The 21,786-nt window shown below is 47.4% G+C and overlaps 1 protein-coding gene across 5 annotated transcripts in view; it reads right to left on the minus strand.

Moving 5' to 3' along the window:
* Positions 1-308: 308 nt before the first annotated feature.
* The window catches only part of OVOL2 (ovo like zinc finger 2), a 30,926-nt gene continuing 9,448 nt past the window's right edge, over positions 309-21,786 (minus strand). For all 5 annotated transcript variants that reach the window (XM_041733453.1, XM_041733450.1, XM_041733449.1 and 2 more), the window contains 2 exons: positions 15,190-15,379; positions 309-1,069 (listed from right to left, as the gene is read on the minus strand). In XM_041733453.1, coding sequence (XP_041589387.1) covers positions 759-1,069; positions 15,190-15,304 — 426 coding nt within the window. In that variant the 5' untranslated portion in view covers positions 15,305-15,379 and the 3' untranslated portion in view covers positions 309-758. The remainder of the gene's footprint in view (positions 1,070-15,189; positions 15,380-21,786) is intronic.

The following is a 21,786-nucleotide window of genomic DNA, read 5'->3' on the forward strand; positions in this document are numbered from 1 at the left end:
AGGGACAAGTACTTGCAGCCAGCAAGTCCCAGCCCCAAAAACCCAGAAGCATCTCCACAGTAACCCCAGGATCGCAAAAAGTGACGAAAGCGTTGGTGAGTGACCTTCTCCGTCCACCCCAGGCATCTCTGCCCATCAGCCTTGAGGCACCTGTTCATCTGCTCTGCTACCAAGGGCTCAAGAGTTGCTTCTTTGAACTCACCCGCCAATACACAAGCATCCACCCCAAACAACTTCAAGCGAATGTCACAAGAAGCCCTAAACAGGGAGCTAGCCCTCAGTGCTCTGTTTTGTTTTTATAAGGGAAGTTCCATGAGAACATTTCATTTATTAAAATAATTCCTTTAAACTCTTTCAGAATAATAAAATTCATTTTCCTTACTTGAGTAGCACTGCAAGTAGAAGTACTTTTATTTCAAGGCACCATAAATGATAGTCTCTCTAAGAACACCTCTGTCTCCACATATTAAAAAAAAAAAAAAAAAAGAAAGAAAGAAAAGAAAAGAAAAAAAGGAAAACACCTCACAGCAATCATGATCAACACAAACTTTTGTTAACGTGACTGTTCAACAGGATGTGGGTTACGGGGGGCCTGGCTCCTCTATGATCATTGACAACCCTTATTAGAACAGATCCCCCAGCTCAGGCCCTGGAAGGACAGGGGAATGAACGAAACCCATGTACGGTGGGGGACCTTCCAAACCCCAAATTCCTATCAACGTGCCAGCTCTGGAGTTTCTCCCAGCTCCTCCTCCTCTTCACTTCTCCTCCTCGCTCAGGTTGGCATTCCCCTGGCGTGTGGACATCAGCTTGGTTTGCAAAAGAGCCGCTAGTTTTTTGGATGTCTTTTTGAGAAAGGCGCTGCCCGGGTGGGCACTGTTCACGTGCAGGTACAGGTCCTCCTGGGTGGGCCCCGTGTAGCCACAATCCTCACAGACATAAAGCTTGTCCCGACGTTGTTTGTAGGCGTACTGCTGCTGCACCCCGTGGATCTTCTTCAGGTGCGACTCCAAGGAGCAGCGCTGGGTGAAGGCTTTGTTGCAGATGTCACATTTGTAGGGGCGAATGCCTGCAAGGTTGATGGGCAGACACATCACCAGTTGGTCACCACCAAGCCAGAGCCTCCCAACCATGAAGCCATTTGAAATCATGATGCACAACCCAATAGCAGAAAACCAAATGACCTGATTCAAAACCGGGCGAACTAAACGGACTCTCTTCTAAAGAAGGCAGGCAAAGAGCCAACAGGTACATGACAAGGTGCTCAACACCGTTGATCATCAGGAGAATGTGAGTCACAACTGCCATGAAATATCACCTCGCACCTGTTAGAATGATTATCATCAAAGACAAAAGATAGCAAGGGTCCTTGAGGATGTGGGGGAAAGGGAACCCTTGTGCACTGGTGGTGGAAATGTAAACTGGCACAGCCATTATGGAAATCAGTATGGAGGTTTCCCAAAAAATTAAGAATAGCACTACCAGGGACACCTCGGTTGCTCAATGGTTAAGCGTCTGTCTTTGGCTCAGGTCGTGATCCTGGAGTCCCGAGATCAAGTCCCGCATCCAGCTCCCCGCAGGGAGCCTGCTTCTCCCTCTGTCTAAGTCTCTGCCTCTCTCTCTCTCTCTCTGTGTCTCTCATGAATAAATAAATAAAATCTAAAAAAAAAAAAAAAAAAAAGGAAGAGCACTACCATATGATCAGAAATCCCACGTCTAGGATACATATCCAAAGAAAAGGAAAACAGGATCTCAAAGAGACATCTGCACACCTGTGTTCACCGCAGCATTATTCACAACAGCCAAGGCACGCACATAATCTAAGTGTCCATCAACAAATGAATGGATAAAGAAGATGTGGTGTATTTATACAATGGAATATTATTCTGCCACGAGAAAGGAAATCCTGCTATTTACAACATCGTGGATGAACGGTGAGGGCATTATATGAAATAAACCAACAGAGAATGATAAATACAGCATGGTACTACCTGTACATGGAAAAGTCAAACCTGTGGAACAGAGTGGATAAACGGTTGTAGGAGGGGTAGGAAAAATAGGGAGGAAAAAAATCCACACGACCAGGAATTTGACGTGAGGAAAATGATTAAGACAGGAAACAAGGTGTGTCTACAAAGGTTCACAGCATCCCCATGAGCAAACATAAAAAGGGATGCCAACCTCGCAAAGAAAGACCACCTGGCTTTGGGAGGAAGGGTTTTGGTCTTCCCACTTGTATGCCTTAATGTTTTGGTTTTATAATGGGCAAAGCAAAACTTGTTTTTAGTTTAGTTGTTGTTTTCCGGAAACAGACCCTCTGACAAAGATTCCAGCAGTACCTATAAGTGAGCGAAGACATGGGGGCTGGGAGAGGAAGGAGTCCTATGAGGTATGGACAGCAAGGCGGTCACTGCTGTGGGCAACCAGAGTCCAGTTCCCCTGGACAAGTTAGGACATTGACCTCTGAGTCATCCTGCCCCTTACAGCTAGGGTCCCCCCAACCCCCAGCAGCACTGTCAGGGGCGGCCCCTGGGTGGTGCTGATTCTCCCTCCCCGGCTTGTGCCAGCAAGAACACTGTCAGGCAGAGTTGCAGGTGTGGGCAGTCACAACGTCAATGGGTGTGCCCAGAAACGGCAGGAGCCAGGGGCGTGGGCTGGACATGGGTGGCATCTGCCACAGTTATGAAAGCATTTCCAAACGAGATCTCATGCTGGCCTCAGCATCCGGCTAATATTCGTGGGGATTGCCTTCTAGATGGATAGTTCCCATCTGCCATCCACACCAGGGAGCTCAGCCTCATGAAAGCACAGACCTTCCTATTTCACGAAGGGCACTCATTCTGACTCTGAGGTTAGAGTGTCACATAAACTGATGTGTGTAAGGCCTAACGTAGGCTGTAAGGGAAGAGTGTCATGCCAGGGGTACCAGGAACAGATGGGGGGCAGCCACCACCATCAGACCATCTTAGAGCCCAGAGGCCTGCAGAGTCATCCCGTGCAGGAATCGCCAAAGCAAAATTTAAGGGCAGGCCAAAAACTCATCAATCAAGTTAGAAAATGTTTCAAAAATTGAAACACACTGAAAAAAAAATATCCCTAAGAACAAGTTATCAAAATCTTAAACAAGGACAAGACCCGACAATACCCTCCTGGAGCTTGCAACAAAAGGAAAGACGTGCACTCCAGGGAGATTTTACATGTATTTTTTAAGTGGTTATTCTTTTTCCCCATTCTGTTCTGATTGTTGAAATAAATATACTGAAAAATTGAAAAGGAGCTGTATTAAAACTCCCATTTAAAAATGTTTAAATAGGGATCCCTGGGTGGCGCAGCGGTTTGGCGCCTGCCTTTGGCCCAGGGCGCGATCCTGGAGACCCGGGATCGAGTCCCACGTCAGGCTCCCGGTGCATGGAGCCTGCTTCTCCCTCTGCCTGTGTCTCTGCCTCTCTCTCTCTATCTCTCTGTGACTATCATAAATAAATAAAAAATTAAAAAAAAAAAAGTTTAAATATTTTTGTACACAAACATAGGATTTATCATGCTTTTACTATCCTGGCTTTAGTGGAAGCAAACTTATCCTAAGATATTTTCAAAATCTACTTTTTTAGCTCCACAATAATCTGGAGGATTTTTCCATGTTGGTGCTTACAGCTGGGTTTCATTCCTTTTCAACAGCACCAGGGTGTTTTGTTGTACTGCTATACCCAAATGCCATCTTTCACAAGCCAGAGATAGACCGACTGCCTTGTACAACCGGGTCCTAACATGTGCTCCTCAGACGGATAATCGAACTGCACCACTTGAGAGCTTGTAGTAAATGCAGAGTCCCAGGTCCCACCCCAGCCCGAAATTGGACGTGGTGCTGTGGTCCTCCAACCCAGGGTGGGGGGGGATAGGGGGGCAGGGCGGGTGAGGGTTTGCCAAAACACAGATTCCTGGCCCCAGCCCTGGTGGTTCTCATTCTGGGATGGATAGGGCTGGGACTCCCAGGTTTCTAGCGCATTCCCAGGTGATGCAGAGGCTTGCTTGTCCCGGGACCTCTTTGGGAGTCACAGGTCTAAAGACACACCAAATTAGGCATGACCGATACTGAACAGGAAGAAAACAGAACATTTGAATACACCAATTACCAGCAAGGAGATTGAATCAATAAACAAAAAACTCCCAACAAACAAATGTCTGGGACCAGAGGGCTTCACAGGCAAACTCTACCAAGTGAGGCATGAAGACAGCACTTCAGGGGGTCTGCAAGCAGTCCTGGTCCCAATATTTTCTCTCCAAGGTTAAAAGTCCTCACTTCCTTAATGGTGGCTCACGGAATTGGGCAAGAGAGCCCCTCCTGTTCACGAAGTACACAGATGATAAAGGAAGTTGAAATGAAAAAATATCCACTCCCCGGCCCCCATCCAACCAACTGAACAAACCAAATTGCTTTCATTTTTCATCCAGTCCACATCCAGAAGTACACACATGAAACATATCCTGTAACATTCAGGTGAAAAGTGTGTTGGGTCAATGAAATTCTACTCAAGCAGAATGCAGGTCTATATTATGTTCCACACATTCTAGAAAAACTGCCAGAACATAAGAAATTCTTTTACAAGCCTCGGCATTCGGCACATAATAGGTGCTCAGTAAATAATTTTTAAATGAAGGAATGAATGAATGAGCCCCTACTGGCCCTGGCCCAGAGAAAAAGATTTAAGAAACAAATGTAAGGAAGAGGGCTGCTTTGGGTTTCATGCTCATGCCTGTTAGAGGGCTTTGTATCTCTTCAGGCCTTCTGCGCCATGCCAGCAGCGGGCTCCCCCAATCTCTGGCAGATCAAGCAACAAACCTGATTTCAAACCCACAGCTCATCACAACAGAAATTCACCCAGAGACCAGTTACTCCTTTCAACAGTTATTGGAAATAACCCACTACTGTCTTAAAACATCAAACTAGGGGGGATCCCTGGGTGGCTCAGCGGTTTAGCACCTGCCTTTGGCCCAGGGCATGATCCTGGAGTCCCGGGATCGAGTCCGGCGTTGGGCTCCTGGCATGGAGCCTGCTTCTCCCTCTGCCTGTGTCTCTGCCTCTCTCTCTCTCTCTCTCTCTCTGTCTATCATGAATAAATAAATAAATAAATAAATCTTTTTTTTTTAAAATAATCTTTAAAAAAAACAAAAACAAAAAAAAAAAATAAAAAAAAATAAAAAAAAATAAAAAAAAATAAAAAAAAACAAAAAACAAAAACATCAAACTAGGGATGCCTGGGTGGCTCAGTGGTTGAGCGTCTGCCTTGGGCCCAGGTCATGATCCCAGGGTCCTGGGATGAGTCCCGCATCGAGCTTCCTGCAGGGAGCCTGCTTCTCCTTCTGCCTGTGTTTCTGCCCCTGTGTGTGTGTGTCTCTCGTGAGTAAATAAATAAAATCTTTAAAAACAAAACAAAATAAAAAAACCATCAAACTAAACATGTGGCGAGAGTGGCACATTTACACACACACACACACACACACACACACACACACCCGCAGCAAACTCCCAGGCCCTAGGGAAAATGAGGCTTCCAATCCTGCTCTAGGAGACCCTACCCCCTTGGGGACACAAAAAGGTGATGGGAAGTGACTGTGGACCAGGACTCTGCTGGATCCCTGCCCCCTGGCAGAGGCGAGCATGCCAGGAGCACACCTGCTTCTCCTGCATCAACAGGTCAGCTGAGCACCTTCCACAGGCAGAGCACCCAGCAAGGCCCAGACAGCAAAGGCTAGAGATTCCAGAGCCTTGCATCGTCCAGACAATAGCTTGAGGATGACTGCTGCTGGATGGCTTTTCTCAGGGAGAGTGGGATGTGAGCCTGGCTGGTTGGATAGGGGACTTGCAGACACCAAGATGTATGGAAGAGAGCAGGCACCAGAAGTTCCAGTTGGGGCAATTCTGGCTTTGGCACACATGCTTCACCTCCCCTCTCTGGAAATACTACATTCATCCCTTGCTCACTGGTGCAGACACTGTCATGCAGCAGCCTCCAGGGTGATCCTTTCTGGGCTTGAAAACAAACCGCTTCCTCCTGCAGCAACCATCCCCCCATGAACTCGGGGGTGGGTGGGAGACAAAGGTGGCCAGAGAGAATGCCTGGGCAAAGAGGACAGATGCCAAGGCCTCCCCAACTTTGGAGTCTCACCCACCTTAGTGCTCTGGAGGAAAGGCCAACCTTGCTCAGCCTGCAATGGGATACCAGGAACGGGAAAACATGCCCACACCAACCATCAGTAACCTACGGACACCCACACAGCAGGAGGCCTCTGAAAACCCACACATCACACATCAGCTACTTGTTCCATGAGCGCTGGATAGATATGGCTGAACCCCTCCAAACCTCAGTGTCTCTCGTGAGTAAATAAATAAATGGGGATAACATTCATACCCCCTTGTTAGGTTGCTCTGAGGATTAATGGACCCATCACCTGCAAAGGGCCCAGCACATATTAAGCACCCAGTGGAATAGAGCTCTGAGAGTTTACAGGACACAAATACGTCCTATTCATAAACTGGTTGCTGGGGACATGCATAGTATTTGTCTTTACATAGGATCTGTATATACACTTGTATTTGCATGCACTTTGGGGTATGTTGCTTATTTTACATTGAAAGAAAAAGGGGATAATTGTTTTCAATGTAGTCATTAGGTGTCTGGCGGGAAGAAGGGGTGGAGACCTCCTCCGCCAGCAACCCTTTTGAACATTGTACCCTATGGGCTCTGACCTCATCCAAAAAATACTGCATTGGGTTATCCAAAAGCGTTTCTTCTCCTCAAATTGTCTTTCCTATTACCAAAATCAAGCTTCAAATCATACACCTCCAAAGAAAATTCTTTGCTACTGGTGCTTTCTGCTTGCTTTCCATGCCTTAGCTACATGCTCCATTATTATACAAACATGAACTTTAGCAAGAAGCTCCTTGTGGGAGTGAGTATTTAGGGCAGCCTCCTTGGGAGGCAATGTGGCCATGCCCATCAAAGACTGTTGTTTGTCTACCCTCTGGCCCACTTTAGGGAAATTATCTACAGAAAGACTCACACTGGTAGACAAAAGATGTATAAGAATATTCATGGCAGTCTGACATTTTAGGAAGGAAGGAAGGAAGGAAGGAAGGAAGGAAGGAAGGAAGGAAGGAAGGAAAGAAAAGTCTGAGAATGGAAACAAGTTGCTTAGTTGGGACAAGGGGAAATGATGGTGCCTCCACATTTGAAATTGTCATAATCTCGTATTAAAAAATGCTCTGACAATTATTTAAGAGGTGTGTCTACCCGTGCAGATATAATACAGTGTCCAAGATATATATGACATGAAAAAAGCAGTGTGTATTAACAACTTCTGGGGGAAAAACTTAAATGGTGGTTTGCTTTCAGTGTGGAACTGGGGCTTGGCAGGGGGAGGAAGGCTTACTTCTTTTCCCTTTCATATTACTTTTTTAGCAAAAAAGGTGAAAGAATGAAAACACTGAGGTTTGGAGGGGTTCAGCCATATCTATCCAGCGCTCATGGAACAAGTAGCTGATGTGTGATGTGTGGGTTTTCAGAGGCCTCCTGCTGTGTGGGTGTCCGTAGGTTACTGATGGTTGGTGTGGGCATGTTTTCCCGTTCCTGGTATCCCACTGCAGGCTGAGCAAGGTTGGCCCTTCCTCCAGAGCACTAAGGTGGGTGAGACTCCAGAATGAAATAGAGCAGGGACAGCCTGATGAGTGAAGGAGGTGATCCCACCACACAACCCTTCAACTCCCTAGGGGTGGAGTTTACTTTCTTTTTTTCCTGCCATCTGCCCCACTCCAAAATTCTCCCAATCTGCATTTCCCCCCTTCCCCCCTACCAGTCAATCCTACCTGGTGGCTCCAAACAAAGACACCATTGTTTCCTCTTCTTCAATCAAGATGGGATTTGTTTGCCTTCCTGGCCCTCTCAATGTGGCCGACGGAAGATCAGGCCAGAGGGCGTCTCAGGGGTGGGGCAGATACTAACTTCAGCTTTGACCCGCGCCCCCTCCCCACTTCCCGGCTCTCGAATCTACATTCCTCAGCTTCTCTCTCTGGAGCCTAGAAGCTAGCACAGGTATGGCAGGCGCCTTGAACGGGCTTCTTTATTCCAAAGTCATAAAGTTATGACTAACATGGGTGCTACCTCATGGCACAACCCCATAAAGTCTGAGCTGGGGACCCCACAGGTGTGTGTACCCTTTACAGCTCTCCCCCTAAGAAACAAATCATTTCCTTCCATGGGTGGCAAATCCTAGGATGCATCCTGGTTGGTTCAACCTAAACATTTAAACAAATCCAAAAGAATTGTCTTTAAAAAAACAGGCCCATGATGTTTTTCACGGGCAGCAAACTGAATATCCATTTGTTTCTTTAAAGCTCATGGCCCCCTCTCTCTATTTTTAAAAATATTTTATTTATTTATTTATGAAAGAGGCAGAGACACAGGCAGAGGGAGAAGCAGGCTCCCCACAGGGATCCCGAAGTGGGAATTGATCCCAGGACCCTGGGATAACGCCCTGAGCCCAAGGCAGTTAGTTGCTCAACCACTGAGCCAGCCAGGCATCCCCGCCTCTCTCTCTCTCTTTTTTTTTTTTTGCCTCTCTCTATTTTGACCATAATCTCCCACACTAGCCTTAGTGGACCTGTCAATCCCACTCAAATACAGCAGTTTCCTCCACTATGTGTGTGGTGGCTGCTGCCAGTCCCTTTGCAGACCCTGTTTCTGAGGTACTTCATTCTGCATCTACCATGTGTGTTGCTAACAGCTACCGGCTGTCCCTTTCTCCAAGGGATGGGCATGGGCAACTGACCTCCCAGCCCAGGGGAGTGGCTGCCCTCAGCCAATATCTGATGGCATCGAAATGGCCCCCACTTGCCTATAGTGCCATTCACACTAGAGAACCCCCAGGGGACCAGACTAAGGCCACATGTCTGCTCACCCCCTGCCCCTGCCCTATCTTGCTCCCCTCCCCCACCCCATTCACAGGTTTCCTCTGACAGCCCTCCCCCAAGAAATCATTTTATAAGAATCACCAGCTTGGAAGCTGCTTCTAGGGAACCAAGACAGTCTGGATTGAAAAAAGCCCCTTGTTTGCTCGCTGATCTATTTTCACAAATCATTAAGTGTTTTTGGTGCATCAGTTTCTGTTTTCCAACCTTGAATCAGATGTCATTTGACTAACATCTCCTCTCCCCATCTCTCTCTCTCTCTCTCACACACACACACAAACACACACCCTCTGAGTTACTTTTTTCGGTGAAGTCATCCAAAAAAAAAATCTTAATCTTTTCTTTCATCCACTTGGATATTAAGGTAAGACATTTACAGGCTCTGGTTTCCCTGGGTCTCTTTCAAGAGGTCTCCTGGTATTCTGAGTCTTTCCTTAGATGCCCTGTCCCTCTCAGCACAGGACAGGAGATGTGGGGGAGGAGAGATTCATCCTGGCTCTCTGTGCCACTCGCTTTGCCCACTGCATGGATACTGATCTCAGGTCAGGCTTTCAATCAGTCATGACTGGTCTAATCAGACTGTAAACAAACGTAATCTTCACTCAACTGTGTCTACCGTATTTGTGTTCACACATCTTTGCTTCTGCTCTAAATACATTTACTTGTTATCGTCAATAGCAAAAAATCCAACCTTCATAGCTTAATCAAGACCCAATTCGCAGAATTCTGGTAAGATCTTTGGAACCAGTGAGGTTGTTTGCACAAACTTTAAAAATGTTGAGAATCCCAAATTTTTGACCTTTTAACTGATTAACTGTTTTGTGTAGAGCTCACCAGGATGCTGTGGTGGGTCCTCCAGCTGCTGGCATGACCACACCCCAAGAGCCAGGACTCCTTTTTCAGTTTGCTGAAGTAAGCCCTTTGCTCCTCATTTTGGTCCCTTATTACCTGGAGGCACATCTCCAGCAGCAAATAAGCCCAGGGCAGGAAAAACAGGTTCAAGATATTTCTGTAATTCTACTTGTTGATCACTTTAAAAGTCAAAACTATGGTTGAAAAATTTTTAAATCGTTATCTCTAGATTCGATCTTTTTTTTCTCTAGATTCGATCTTACAGGCTATGCTATCCAACAGAAATTAAAATGCAAGCCATTTTGTAATCTCACAATGCCCAATAGCCTCATTAAAATAAGTAAAAAGCGGAGCACCTGGGTGGCTCAGCTGGTTAAGTATCCGACTTTTGATTTTGACTCAGGTCATGATCTCAGGGTCCAAGCCCCGCATCCGGACTTCACGGTGGGTGTAGAACCTGCTTAAGATTCTCCCTCTGCCTCTGCCCCTCCCTCCCCACTCCTCACCCCCCTTATGCATGCATTTTCTCTCTCTAAAAAGAGGTAAAAAGAAGGACTCCTGGGTGGCTCAGCAGTTGAGCATCTGCCTTTGGCTCAGGGCGTATCCTGGGATCAAGTTCCCCCTCTTTGCTTCTCCCTCTGCCCATGTCTCTGCCTCTCTCTCTCTCTCTCTGTGTCTCTCACGAATACATAAGTAAAATCTTTTTTAAAAAGGTTAAGTAAAAATAAGTAAAAAGAAAACAGATGCAATTTTAATGATATATTTTGTTTAACCCACCGTCTTCAAAATATTAGCATTCCAGCGTGGAATCAACATTAAATACTGAGGTGTTTTACATTCTTAATTTGCATTCAATCTTCAAAATCTGGTGTTGGTTTTACACGTAACAGCACATCTCAGCCGGACCAGCTGCAGGTTGGGGGCTTGGAGGCTACCTGTGGCCGGGGCCTGCTGTGGCTGGGATGGCTGCATTTTCCCCCTCTTAGATGCCCCCCTTCATGGGTAAACTGTGGAAAACACTAGGTGGAAGACATTATGATTCATCAACTTCAGTAACTTTCAGCCGCTCTATGAGTCACTAGGAATGTCACCTTTGAGGAGAAAGAGATGGAAGAGCTCAGTCAGGAGTCTGAGTCTTCCTCGCTCACTGAATGGGTGTGTTGGCGCCACCAAACACGCACACTTGGGCTTCTGTGCAACCTGCTCACTGCCAGGCTGCAGTGCGAAGTCTGTGCCACGCCTGAGTGTCCCCTCACCTCACATTCTTGCAGAGCAAGTAAGCTTCTGCTAACTGGAATGGGGTGGGCTGGCGAGCCCCCAGCCTCAGGGAGAAAACTGAGTGAGGAAGGCACTGGGAGGGATCCCTGGGTGGCGCAGCGGTTTGGCGCCTGCCTTTGGCCCAGGGCGCGATCCTGGAGACCCGGGATCGAATCCCACGTCGGGCTCCCGGTGCATGGAGCCTGCTTCTCCCTCTGCCTGTGTCTCTGCCTCTCTCTCTATCTCTCTGTGACTATCATAAATAAATAGAAATTTAAAAAATATATATTTAAAAAAAAAAAAGGAAGGCACTGGGAGGTGAAGGGGACAGAGAAGGGGACTGACAAAATGGAAAACCATGAACTCCAGCATGGAGCTGGTCTGGTTCTCAACTCCACCACCTATGGTTATTTGACCACCCTGAGCCTGGTCTCCTTATCTGTGAGGTGGGGCTTGTGAACTCCTTGGGGTTGAGATAGCAAGATAAATGCTGAGGGCTTGGCATGAAGGCAAGTGACTACTCGCAGCTTGCTGCCATCTGAAGAAGCTGTGTCACCCTCTGCAGAGACTCCCAGTCTCTGCCAAGCCATCTTCCTCACTTGCTCACTCCCCAGCCTTCCACTGGGTCACCTCAGTTCCAGGAAAGTCGGTGGCTTCCTGCATCTCGCTGCTGGAGGGAAGAGCTGCCTAGGAAATGAGGCCCCAGGATGGATGCCCATCAAGGAGGGATGGGAGTTGCTGGATAAATACGCCAGCTTCCTCATCCCTGGAGCAATTCTCTGGTGCATTCTATGTGGTTCTCCAGGGCATCCCCAGTGGGGTTGAGCCCCAGTTGCTCACAGTGATAACGTGCTCATTAGCTTGCTTCTATTGGCTGTCTCCCCCCCACCCTCTGTAACCCCTCACAGGGCCTCCTGAGATCACCTCCCAAATAAACTGCTTACAATCAAATCCTTAGGTCAGGGTCTGCAACCCAAACTCAGACAACTTGGCATTTGCGAGGCCCTTCCTCCTTCTATCTAGCTGTGGAGATCTGGCTCATCCTTTAAGACCGGCCAAAAGGACACCTCCTCTGAGAAGTCTCCCTGGTGCCCTGGCCGAAACAATGCACCTGCCAGGCCCCCCACAGGCTTGGGCTACTTTTTCTTGCTTAACACCTCTGCAGTTTTTTCTCCTGTGACAGTCAGATGTCTGAGTTATTTCACCCCATGCCAGCTGAGCTCTCCATGAGCACAGAGGGGAATCCTAGGGCCTGTCACATAGCAGGGTCTCAGGAAACCTCTGCCAATTATTTGAACGTTTACTACTAATAATAGTTAATATTTACTAAGTGCTTATGATGTATGAAGCACTTTATATGCAATTATTATCCTGAAACCACACAACCATTATTTTCGGTGATCGGTACTAAACCTATGCCCACTTTAGAAATGGACAAACTAAGATACCCGCCCCCCCCAAAAAAAAGATTTAAAAAATTGAGACAAGGTTGCACAATCAGCTAGCTCTGATCTGTAGTTTTTAAGCACAGTGCAACTGACTCAACCTGCAAACTCTTCTCAGAGAAGCAGTCAGTCCCTGATATTTCCATTAACAGAGTCAACTCAGTCACAGATGAGGCAACCCCATGGGCTTAGTGCTTTACTCCAATCAGCCGGCAATGACCCCTGAGCCCACTTCACTTTGTCTTAAAGGTCAGGGTCAGGGGGTAATCACTGTGCCCACCAGGCAAAGAGTTTCAGGAGAAGCAGGCCACGTCCTCAAGAACATCTTCAGACAGAGATGGAAAGCCAAGAAACACTCCAGGACAGCCAGTGACAGATGACTGAGTGAGGAGTCCCCAACTTCCTCCAGCCCCTTGGGTCAGCTGTCTTCGAGCCCAGCCACTTGATGGGTCCACTGATAGCCTTGGACCTTCCACCACATACAGGACTCCCCACATCCTACAGAACGCTCCACCTGCCTCCCCTCAGGATGCTCTACCACCCACAGGACCCCTGGCCCATCACTAAGTATTCTCCTTGTGCCACCCTAAGGAGCTAGCCTGGCCACACAGAGATCAAACTTTCACTGATTCCCTGGTGCTAGGGACTAATAAAGAAGCTTTACAGCCAGGCCCAGAAGAGTACACACTATATGATTCCATTTCTACCATGCTCAAAACCAGACAGTCATCCATGCTGTTACAAGTCACACTAGTGGTGCCTCTTGGAGGAAAGGTGACAGCGACAGAGGGAGAAGCCGTGACTTCTGGGGGCTGGAAGTATGGCAGTCCCCCTTATCAGTGGCTTTGTTTTCAGCGATCAGCGATTTCAGTTATCCATGGTCAACCGCAGCCCAGAAGCAGATGATCCTCCTTCTAACGTATCATTAGAAGGTCAGTAGCCTAACATTACATCACAATGTCTGCGTCACTCACCCCGCTTCATCTCATCTTGCAGGCATTTTATCACCTCACATCATCACAAGAAGAAGGGGGAGTTTGGTATAATAAGATATTTTGAGAAAGAGAGACCACATTCACTTAAATTTTATTACAGTATACTGCTATAATTGTTCTATTTTATTACCAGTTATTGTTGTTATTCGCTTGCTATGCCTAATATGTAAATTAAACTTGATCATAGGTGTGTGTATATATATATACATATATATATATATGAAAAAGCATAGAATATATAGGGTTTGGCACTACCTGGGATTTCAGACATCCACCAAAGTCTTGGAATGTATCCCCGTGGATAAGGGGGACTGCTGTATTCTGTTCCTGGATCTCAGTGCTAGTTACGTGGGTGTGTTCATTTTGTGAAAATTCCTAAACTTGTCAAACTGTACATTTATGATCTGTGTGCTCCTCTGGATGCATGCTACATTCAAATGAAAAATCCACTTGAGAAAAGGTTTCTTAAAAGGAAAAAGAAACTCTTGGGTGTGCCACCCCACTCTCTCAAGTGGATGACACTCTGGCTGGGAAACAGCTCCTGGCCAGCACAAAACAGTGTGATAAGAGCTATAAAAGAAATCTGAATACGGAGGATCAGAGAGGGGGGCCCTGTGTGAGAATTAAAGAACAGGGAACTCCATCTGGAGGGAGGAGTGGACACTTTCCTATCCCAAGATGCCAAAGGAAACCCCAAACTCTGAAAGGGTTTGAGGATCAGGAGACTATAGATAATAAATGCTATGGGACTATCGGGAGAATGGGTCATGACCAGGACGGGGTTGAATGGTTAGGAAGGGATGGGTTTAAATGAGACGAAATGGGATAGGATAGGATGGGACAGGACAGGACGGGGATTTGAAGATGCAACTCAGATTGTAAGGAGCTTTACATGAAGCCCATCAAGATGAGGAGTCTGGATTTCATCTCGCCCAGAGTTGGAGACTTTCAGCAAGGAAATGGCATCCTTAGAATCATCCTCCAAAGAGCTCTCTTTTCAAGTGGACCTCAAAGGGCAGCCTAGAGGCCAGATGTTTCCAAATGACAGCTAAAGAGGCCTTAACTAGTCAGAGGGCTGGGAGAGAGATCAATGGGCACCTCTAGGATTCTCTGTAAACTGAGCTGGTAAGGACCCAGATCCACGCTTTGTAAGTCAGGAAACTGAGCAAGGAATGAAGGAAGGAAGACACTTGCCAGCCTCACATACGAGCCGAACATTTCCTTCTCTTTTTGAGCTCTTAGGAAATCATTCTGAGACAGGCTTGCATCCCAACAAAGGGGCAGAAGACACCACCAGTGGCATGAGAACCCACACTAGCAATCAGTTGGATGAGGGCTGAGCTATGCCCCTAGCCTTGTGTCCAACTTCACAAATCCTCAGAACACTCCCAGCCAGTGATCTGTCTTGAGTGGTCCTAGAACTTGGACCATTACCACATCTTACAGACGTGAAAACTGTCAGAAAAGAGGCTTGATGGGCACAAGGTGACTCAGCTGGTGCTGACACAACCAGGAGGTGAGCCCAGAGGTGCTGGCCTCAAATGCCCCCAGCCTTCAATCTTTCCTGAAATTTGATACCGCCCCATGCTCTTGATCTGGTTCTTTGGTGGTGAAGGAGCAGGAACTCCATTGGCCAGGAGGACAAAAACAACCACGAAGCACACGCCCCCTTCCTCACCTGTATGCGTGCGGACGTGCCTCTTCAGGTCAAAGGTGTCATTGAAGCCCTTGCCACAGAAGGTGCACAGGTGCCTCTTCACCTGGTTGTGGCACTTGAGGTGGCGGTTGAGCATGCGCTGCAGGCGGAAGCCCTTGCCGCACAGCTCACAGTTGTGGGCCGCTGGGTCGCTGCACGTGCCTGTGGTGAACTGGGACAGGGAGAGAGAGAGGGTGAGGGTCCTGGTGCAGAGTGGGCACACCAGGTGGGCTCAGCCTGGGAGTGCACCTCCCTATGTCTCCAGGCTTGCCCAGCCTGGGGTTCCTGACTCCTAACACTTCCCAGAGGGTCTTCTTGGCTTTGGGGAAGGCGAGAGAAACAACCGGCAGCTTTCCCCATCATTGATTCTCCCCCTTCTTCCTCAGAATAGACTTCTGATTTCTGGGTCCAACAGCCCCCAGCTAAATGTCTACAACAGCCCCCAGCTAAATGTCTACACTTGCCAGCCTGACAACAAGTCCCTAATGAAATATACTCCTTCCATGGGGGAAGGTGAAGGTGGTGCCCTCATTCTCCTTTACTCCTTCCCGCTGGCTAGAGCTCCAGCAGCCAGCCTGGACGATTGAGAGGAGGGCCAGGGCTGAGGAGAAAGAGCAGTAAGGGGTCCAGGTCCTGGAGACGTCGGGGAGCCTGTCCTACAGAGTCCCCAAAGACAGACACAGTCAATTCCTTCCTCCCTGCCTGCATGCTGCTCCATCCATCAAGAGATGGAAACCATTTCCTCTCCCCTGGGATCTGGGCAGGGCCTGTGTAAATTCTAGGTCTTAAGAGACTTAGCAGCTGGGGCACCCGGGTGGCTTAGTCAGTGGAGCATCCGACTTGATCTCAATTCAGGTCATGATCTCAGGGTTGTGAGATTGAGACTGTCTCCTTGTGGCCCCCTGCTGAGCAAGCATGGGGCTTCCTTGGGATTCTCTCTCCTTCTCTCTCTGCCCCCTCCCCCAGCTCATGCACATTCTGCTCTCTCTCTGTAAAACCAAAACCAACACAAAAAGACTTTAAAGTTTCCACACATTCCCTCTTGGAAGCCAGCTGCCATGTAAGACATCCGATGCTTCGAGGAAGTCCAAGCAGCCATGTGGAGGGCAAGGCCACTCAGAGAGGCACTGAGGAGCCAGCTAAAACCTCCGTGGCCTTCCAGCTCAGCCCATGGCTGCCAGCCCCTAAGTGGCTCCGGCCACTCCTCCCAGGGTAGAACTGCCTTGCCGGGCCATGCTTCAGCCTCTAACCCACTGGAGTATGAACAAACAAAATGATCATTTTGGAAAGAGCCTTGGTCAGCATCCCACAGCTTCCAAACCCCAGGCCCTGGGCTTCTGGTCCCATGTTCCCTCGACCATGTTAGCAGCCTCTAAGGAAGAAAAAGGAATCTATAAGTAAGTGGTGAAAACACCAGATCTGATAGATTCATCAAAGGTTTCCAAGCTACCAAATCAAATCCTTTAGAAGCTTGATCCAATTGCTCTGCTATTTACAAAAGGGCCTAATAACCTTATTTCCATACACACATCATTAACAGGAAGAGTTGGTCATTGCCTGCCTCAACACCTCCATCACCACCAACACCCTTCTGCTTCCCTCCCCCCTCAGTATTGCCCCCCCACTAAGACCCAGCTCAACTGTTCCCTCCCTGATGCAGCTTCTCCAACTACTGCAGCTTCTTGCCCAAACTGTTGTCTGTATCCCTCAGACGAGGGCCCTCAAACCCTGGTGTGTGCATGAATTCCCTGGGGGTCTTGTTAAAATGCAGGTTCTGATTCAGGAGGTGTGGTAAAGTCTAGATGCTGTGTCTCTAACCAGCTCCCAGGAGAGGCCACTATGGCATGGATGGTACTGAAGACGTGAGGCTCAAGTCCTGGCCCACACACAGTTTGGTACTTTATTCCACTCGTTCCAGAGGGTTCCATCATGCACAGATGTTTCCTCAGCGTTCTTCTTGTTTCCTCAACTAAATGCCTTTTGCAGAAGTTAGCAAGTGTTTGTGCACATTCCTGCTCCCCATGCCCCAAGCTCAGACTTGGGCTGGTGCATAAAAGAATGTTGATGGGCAGTGGCTCACAAGTGGCAAAATACAAAAAGACTCAGGGAAGGAAAAAGACCCCAGAACACAGTTACTCAGTCGGCCTCTTCATCTGCATGGAGCTTAACGTGTCTCAGGTGGCATATGGAGTGCCCAATCGGCAGCAGGCCCTGTGCTCAGATCTGGAGGCAGTACAGTCACGAGGATGACTTGTCCCCAAGACACTGCCAGTCTATTGGGGTAGCAGACTGGTCAAAAGGCCACCAACATCTGGACAATGGACAACTCAGAGAGGGACCTACTGCACATGTATAGGGTGTGAGGGCAGGTGCTTCCAAGGAAGTGAGCCCCTTAGCCAGGGAAAGATGAGGAGGAAGAGAATGACAATGGCAAAGAGTAATTCCAGAAAAGGGCAGTGGGAAACGGAGGACTGTGTGTGGTTCCATTGGGCTAGCCTGAGCCCAAGAAAGTAGTTAAGGAAGAGAGGGTAGTATCCTCTGTGGGGCTCTACCTCAGGGCTCTAAAGAAACTCAGCTCTATTCAAAAGGCAGAGTGGGCATGAGAAGGCACAGAGGAGTTGGGTTGTTGAGTGGTGGCTAGATATCCTCGGCCTCCAACTGCTCACATCCCACCTCTGCCCTGCAAGCCCACAGGTGTAGGGCCTGGCACTCATCCTGAGGGAGACCCAGATGAGCCCAAGGCTTTCCTATTTCTGTCACCAGGTCAGGGGAGGTCTTTGCTAGCCCAAAAGTCCCCATTCTGGGGAGTGAAGCCCTTGAAAGGATGTGAAAAGACTAAATAAGACCCAGGGCACCTGGGTGGCTCAGCTGGCTAAGTGTCTGCCTTTGGCTAAAGTCCTGATTCCAGAATCCTGGGATCCAGCCCTGCATCAGGCTCCCTGCTCATCAGGGAGTCTGCTTCTTCCACTCCCTCTGCTCCTCCCCACTGATCGTGATCGTGCTCTCTCTCTCTCTCTCTCTCTCTCTCTCAAATAAATAAATAAATAAATAAATAAATAAATAAATAAAAAGACTAAATATGACCCAAGTCTTGGCAACTGAATATACCCGGAGCTTCTCAAGGCCAGTCTACACAGGAGAAAGGTCACTGAGAGCTGGTAAGTGCCTAATAAAACAGAACATAGACAACCGACCCAGGTAATTTGATTACGAACATGGAGAAAGCTAGACCTGTACTCCTGCAGAACATTCTCAAGGACTTGCAAACTTGTAGTCCAAACCCGAACTCCTGTTGACTTGAAGCCTTTTGGTCAATTCCTATTTTTAAAATGCTTTACACGTAAAATGGATACCTTCTATTACAGCCCCAGATGAAAACCTCCAATCACTGGCACTATTTTGTTTGAAAAGAAACATCTTGAAGGGTAGAGAGAAAGGAGGTGGGACGCCTGGGTGGCTCAAGCGGTTGAGCATCTGCCTTCAGCTCAGGGCGTGATCCTGGAGTCCCGGGATCAAGTCCCATGTCGGGCTCCCTGCATGGAGCCTGCTTCTCCCTCTGCCTATGTCTCTGCCTCTCTGTGTGTGCGTGTCTCTCATGAATAAATAAGTAAAATCTTAAAAAAAAAAAAGAGAGAGAGAAAAGAAAAGAAAGAAAAGAAAAGAAAAGAAAGGAGGTTAGTGACAATTTAAGGGAGTGCAGGGCCAATGGATCATCTGACCAAGATGATACACAAAGTCTTTTTACACAGGGGAGAACATGAGAACAGGGGAGGATACTGGGAACTAAGCCTCTCCCCCCCGCCCCCACCCCAGTCCCAGGGAGAGTTTTCCTCTGGTTTTCTCAGAACAAAAATAGAAACTCCCCACGTGTGCTTCAACAAAGGCAATTTTTCCATTTCTCTACCTTCGTATACATCTCCATTGCACAGAATAGAAAACTGAGCCAGCACCAGGGGGCTCATTAGGGAATTTCCCCAAGGTGCACCCTCCAACCCATGAAGGACTGTTTGCCACCTCCCTCTCTCTATGACAATCCAGCATCCAGACATCAACAAACTATATTTGAAGCCTTAAAAGGGCCCTATTGAAAGACATAAGGTTAATTACATGGCAAAAGACCATGGCTGATGAAGTCAGCTTCTGCCAGACTATTTCAATTCTCGGAAAGGAAGGAATATTTATAGGACAAATTCCTAAATGTGAAATTTATTCCAGAGTGTATTTCACATATCTGTAATGGCAAAAATTCTGTCTATAATAGCAAAAGACCAGGAACTACCCCTACGTCCATCAATAAGGGCTTTATCAAGACGTAGAACCTTATCATTAAAGCAGCTAGCAAAAGGAAACAGTTATCAGCTGTCAGACACGTAATCCAGGCCAGTCAAACCCCCAGAGGGTTCCAATCGGCTGCCAGCTGACCACAACCACAAGAGAAACAGCAGGCAAGAATGGCCCAGCTAAGCCCAGTCATTCCACAGAGCTGGAATACAGAATGATAAATTAAGCTGCGAAATGTGGGGTTATTTGTGAAAGAGCCATAGGGAACTGAATAATAAGAAATGTATTACATTCTCTCCAGAGCACCAGACCTGCCACGTTTCCTAAGATTCTCTTCCAGGATGGGCCAAAGGATACAGAGCACATCTGATGTCTGGAATGACATCCCACAGGTCAGAGCACCAGCAATCCCTCCCCGGGTCACAAGTTGGCTCACTGGGCCAGTTCTGCAATGTCTACAGAGGTTTATACCTAACACCGGAGCCCCTAAAAGTTCAAAATAAGGTTAACCAATCTTACCTTGTTATACTACTTTCCAAGTAGTAGACCCAAACTAGTTACATCTTGGGCATCTTAGTTACAAAATGAGAGTGGAATGAACAGACAAGGGATGCTGGGGATCAAGTAAAACCTACACCTGCCATCACCGATTTGCATGATGTCATAGAATATCCCTGAGCCACAATTTCCCACATATAAATAGGATAAAATGGCAGGGTGCCTGGCTGGCTCAGTCAGTGGAGCATGAGACTCTTGATCTCAGGAACATGAGTTCGAGATCCACGTTGGGTGTAGAGATTACTTTGTTAAAAAATGATAAAATGGGGGATGCCTGGGTGGCTCAGCGGTTGAGCGTTTGCCTTTGGCTCAGGGTATGATCCCGGGATCCGATATAGAGTCCCACATCGGGCTCCCTGCATGGAGCCTGCTTCTCCCCTGCCTGTGTCTCTGCCTCTCTGTGTCTCTCATGAATAAATAAATAAAACCTTAAAAAAAGAAAAGAAAAGAAAGAAAGAAAGAAAAAGAAAGAAAGAAAGAAAGAAAGAAAGAAAGAAAGAAAGAAAGAAAGAAAGAAAGAAAGACAGGCTACTTAAAAAGGACCTCAAGGGGGCGCCTGGTTGGCATAATCAATTAAGCAACGAGGGATCCCTGGGTGGCGCAGTGGTTTGGCGCCTGCCTTTGGCCCAGGGCGCGATCCTGGAGACCCGGGATTGAATCCCACATCGGGCTCCTGGTGCATGGAGCCTGCTTCTTCCTCCGCCTGTGTCTCTGCCTCTCTCTCTCTGTGTGACTATCATAAATTTAAAAAAAAAAAAAAAATTAAGCAACAAATTCAGTTTCGGCATTCAGGCAGGGTCACCATCTCAGGGTCCTGAGGTCACCAGGAGCCAGACTCCATGCTCAGTGCAGTCTGCTTATACCTCGTTCTACCCCTCCCACTCATTCTCTCTCTTTCTCTCTCAAATAAAATAAATAAATCTTTTCTTTAAAAAAAAAAAAAAAAAAAGGACCTGGAGGTCAATAACTCTTAGAGTTCGACCACCTCCAAAGTTCTGTGATCCTAATAAAAGATAATTGGTCAAAATCCCTTGAATCCCTTGTTTCTCTGTTGGCCTTTTGAGTTTTCTCTCTCTGATGGAAAAAAGGGGAACTGGTCTTCAGTATGAGCTGACAACCCCCAGTCCTTCACCCATGACCCTGAAATCCAAAAAGCTCTGAAAACCAACAGTCTCACGTATCTCCCTTTGGAGATAAAACTGGACGCGAGCAGACGTGGAGCTATGCAGATTTCATCCCATTTGGTGTCAATATTCATGTGTTTTGATATAGAAATTACTAATGTGTTTAATTATAGGGTACTGTTCCAGACCTACTGGGGGTGGTATAGACACCACGCTACCTTCTGGAAAAGCTTCACCGTTAATCCAAAATTAACACTTCGAAAGAAGCTTATTAATGAAATGGATGGTGGGAGGTGACATAGGTCTGGAGATTAATTCAGGGCAGGAAAGATGAAGAGAGGCCGAGTGATTATCTAACTACATGGCTTGTGCTTTCTTGCTTGCTATTCTGTTTTCTGCAGGATCTTGACTTTCATTTTAAAAAACACACAAGGTTCCCCTCTAGTTCTTCCAAAAAAACAGGTCTTTGCAGCAAAAACAAAACAATCATTGTATCAGGGCTGCCGAAAACTGCAGGAGTGTCTGGGGAGGTAGGGACCTTAGCTGGCCCTCTGACCAACTTCCAAGCTGGCTAAGGTCACTTACCTATCAAACTTCTAAAGAAAAAAAAAAGTCC

This window comes from Vulpes lagopus, chromosome 18, assembly GCF_018345385.1.
Source record: "Vulpes lagopus strain Blue_001 chromosome 18, ASM1834538v1, whole genome shotgun sequence".
In the NCBI taxonomy this organism is placed as follows: domain Eukaryota; kingdom Metazoa; phylum Chordata; class Mammalia; order Carnivora; family Canidae; genus Vulpes; species Vulpes lagopus.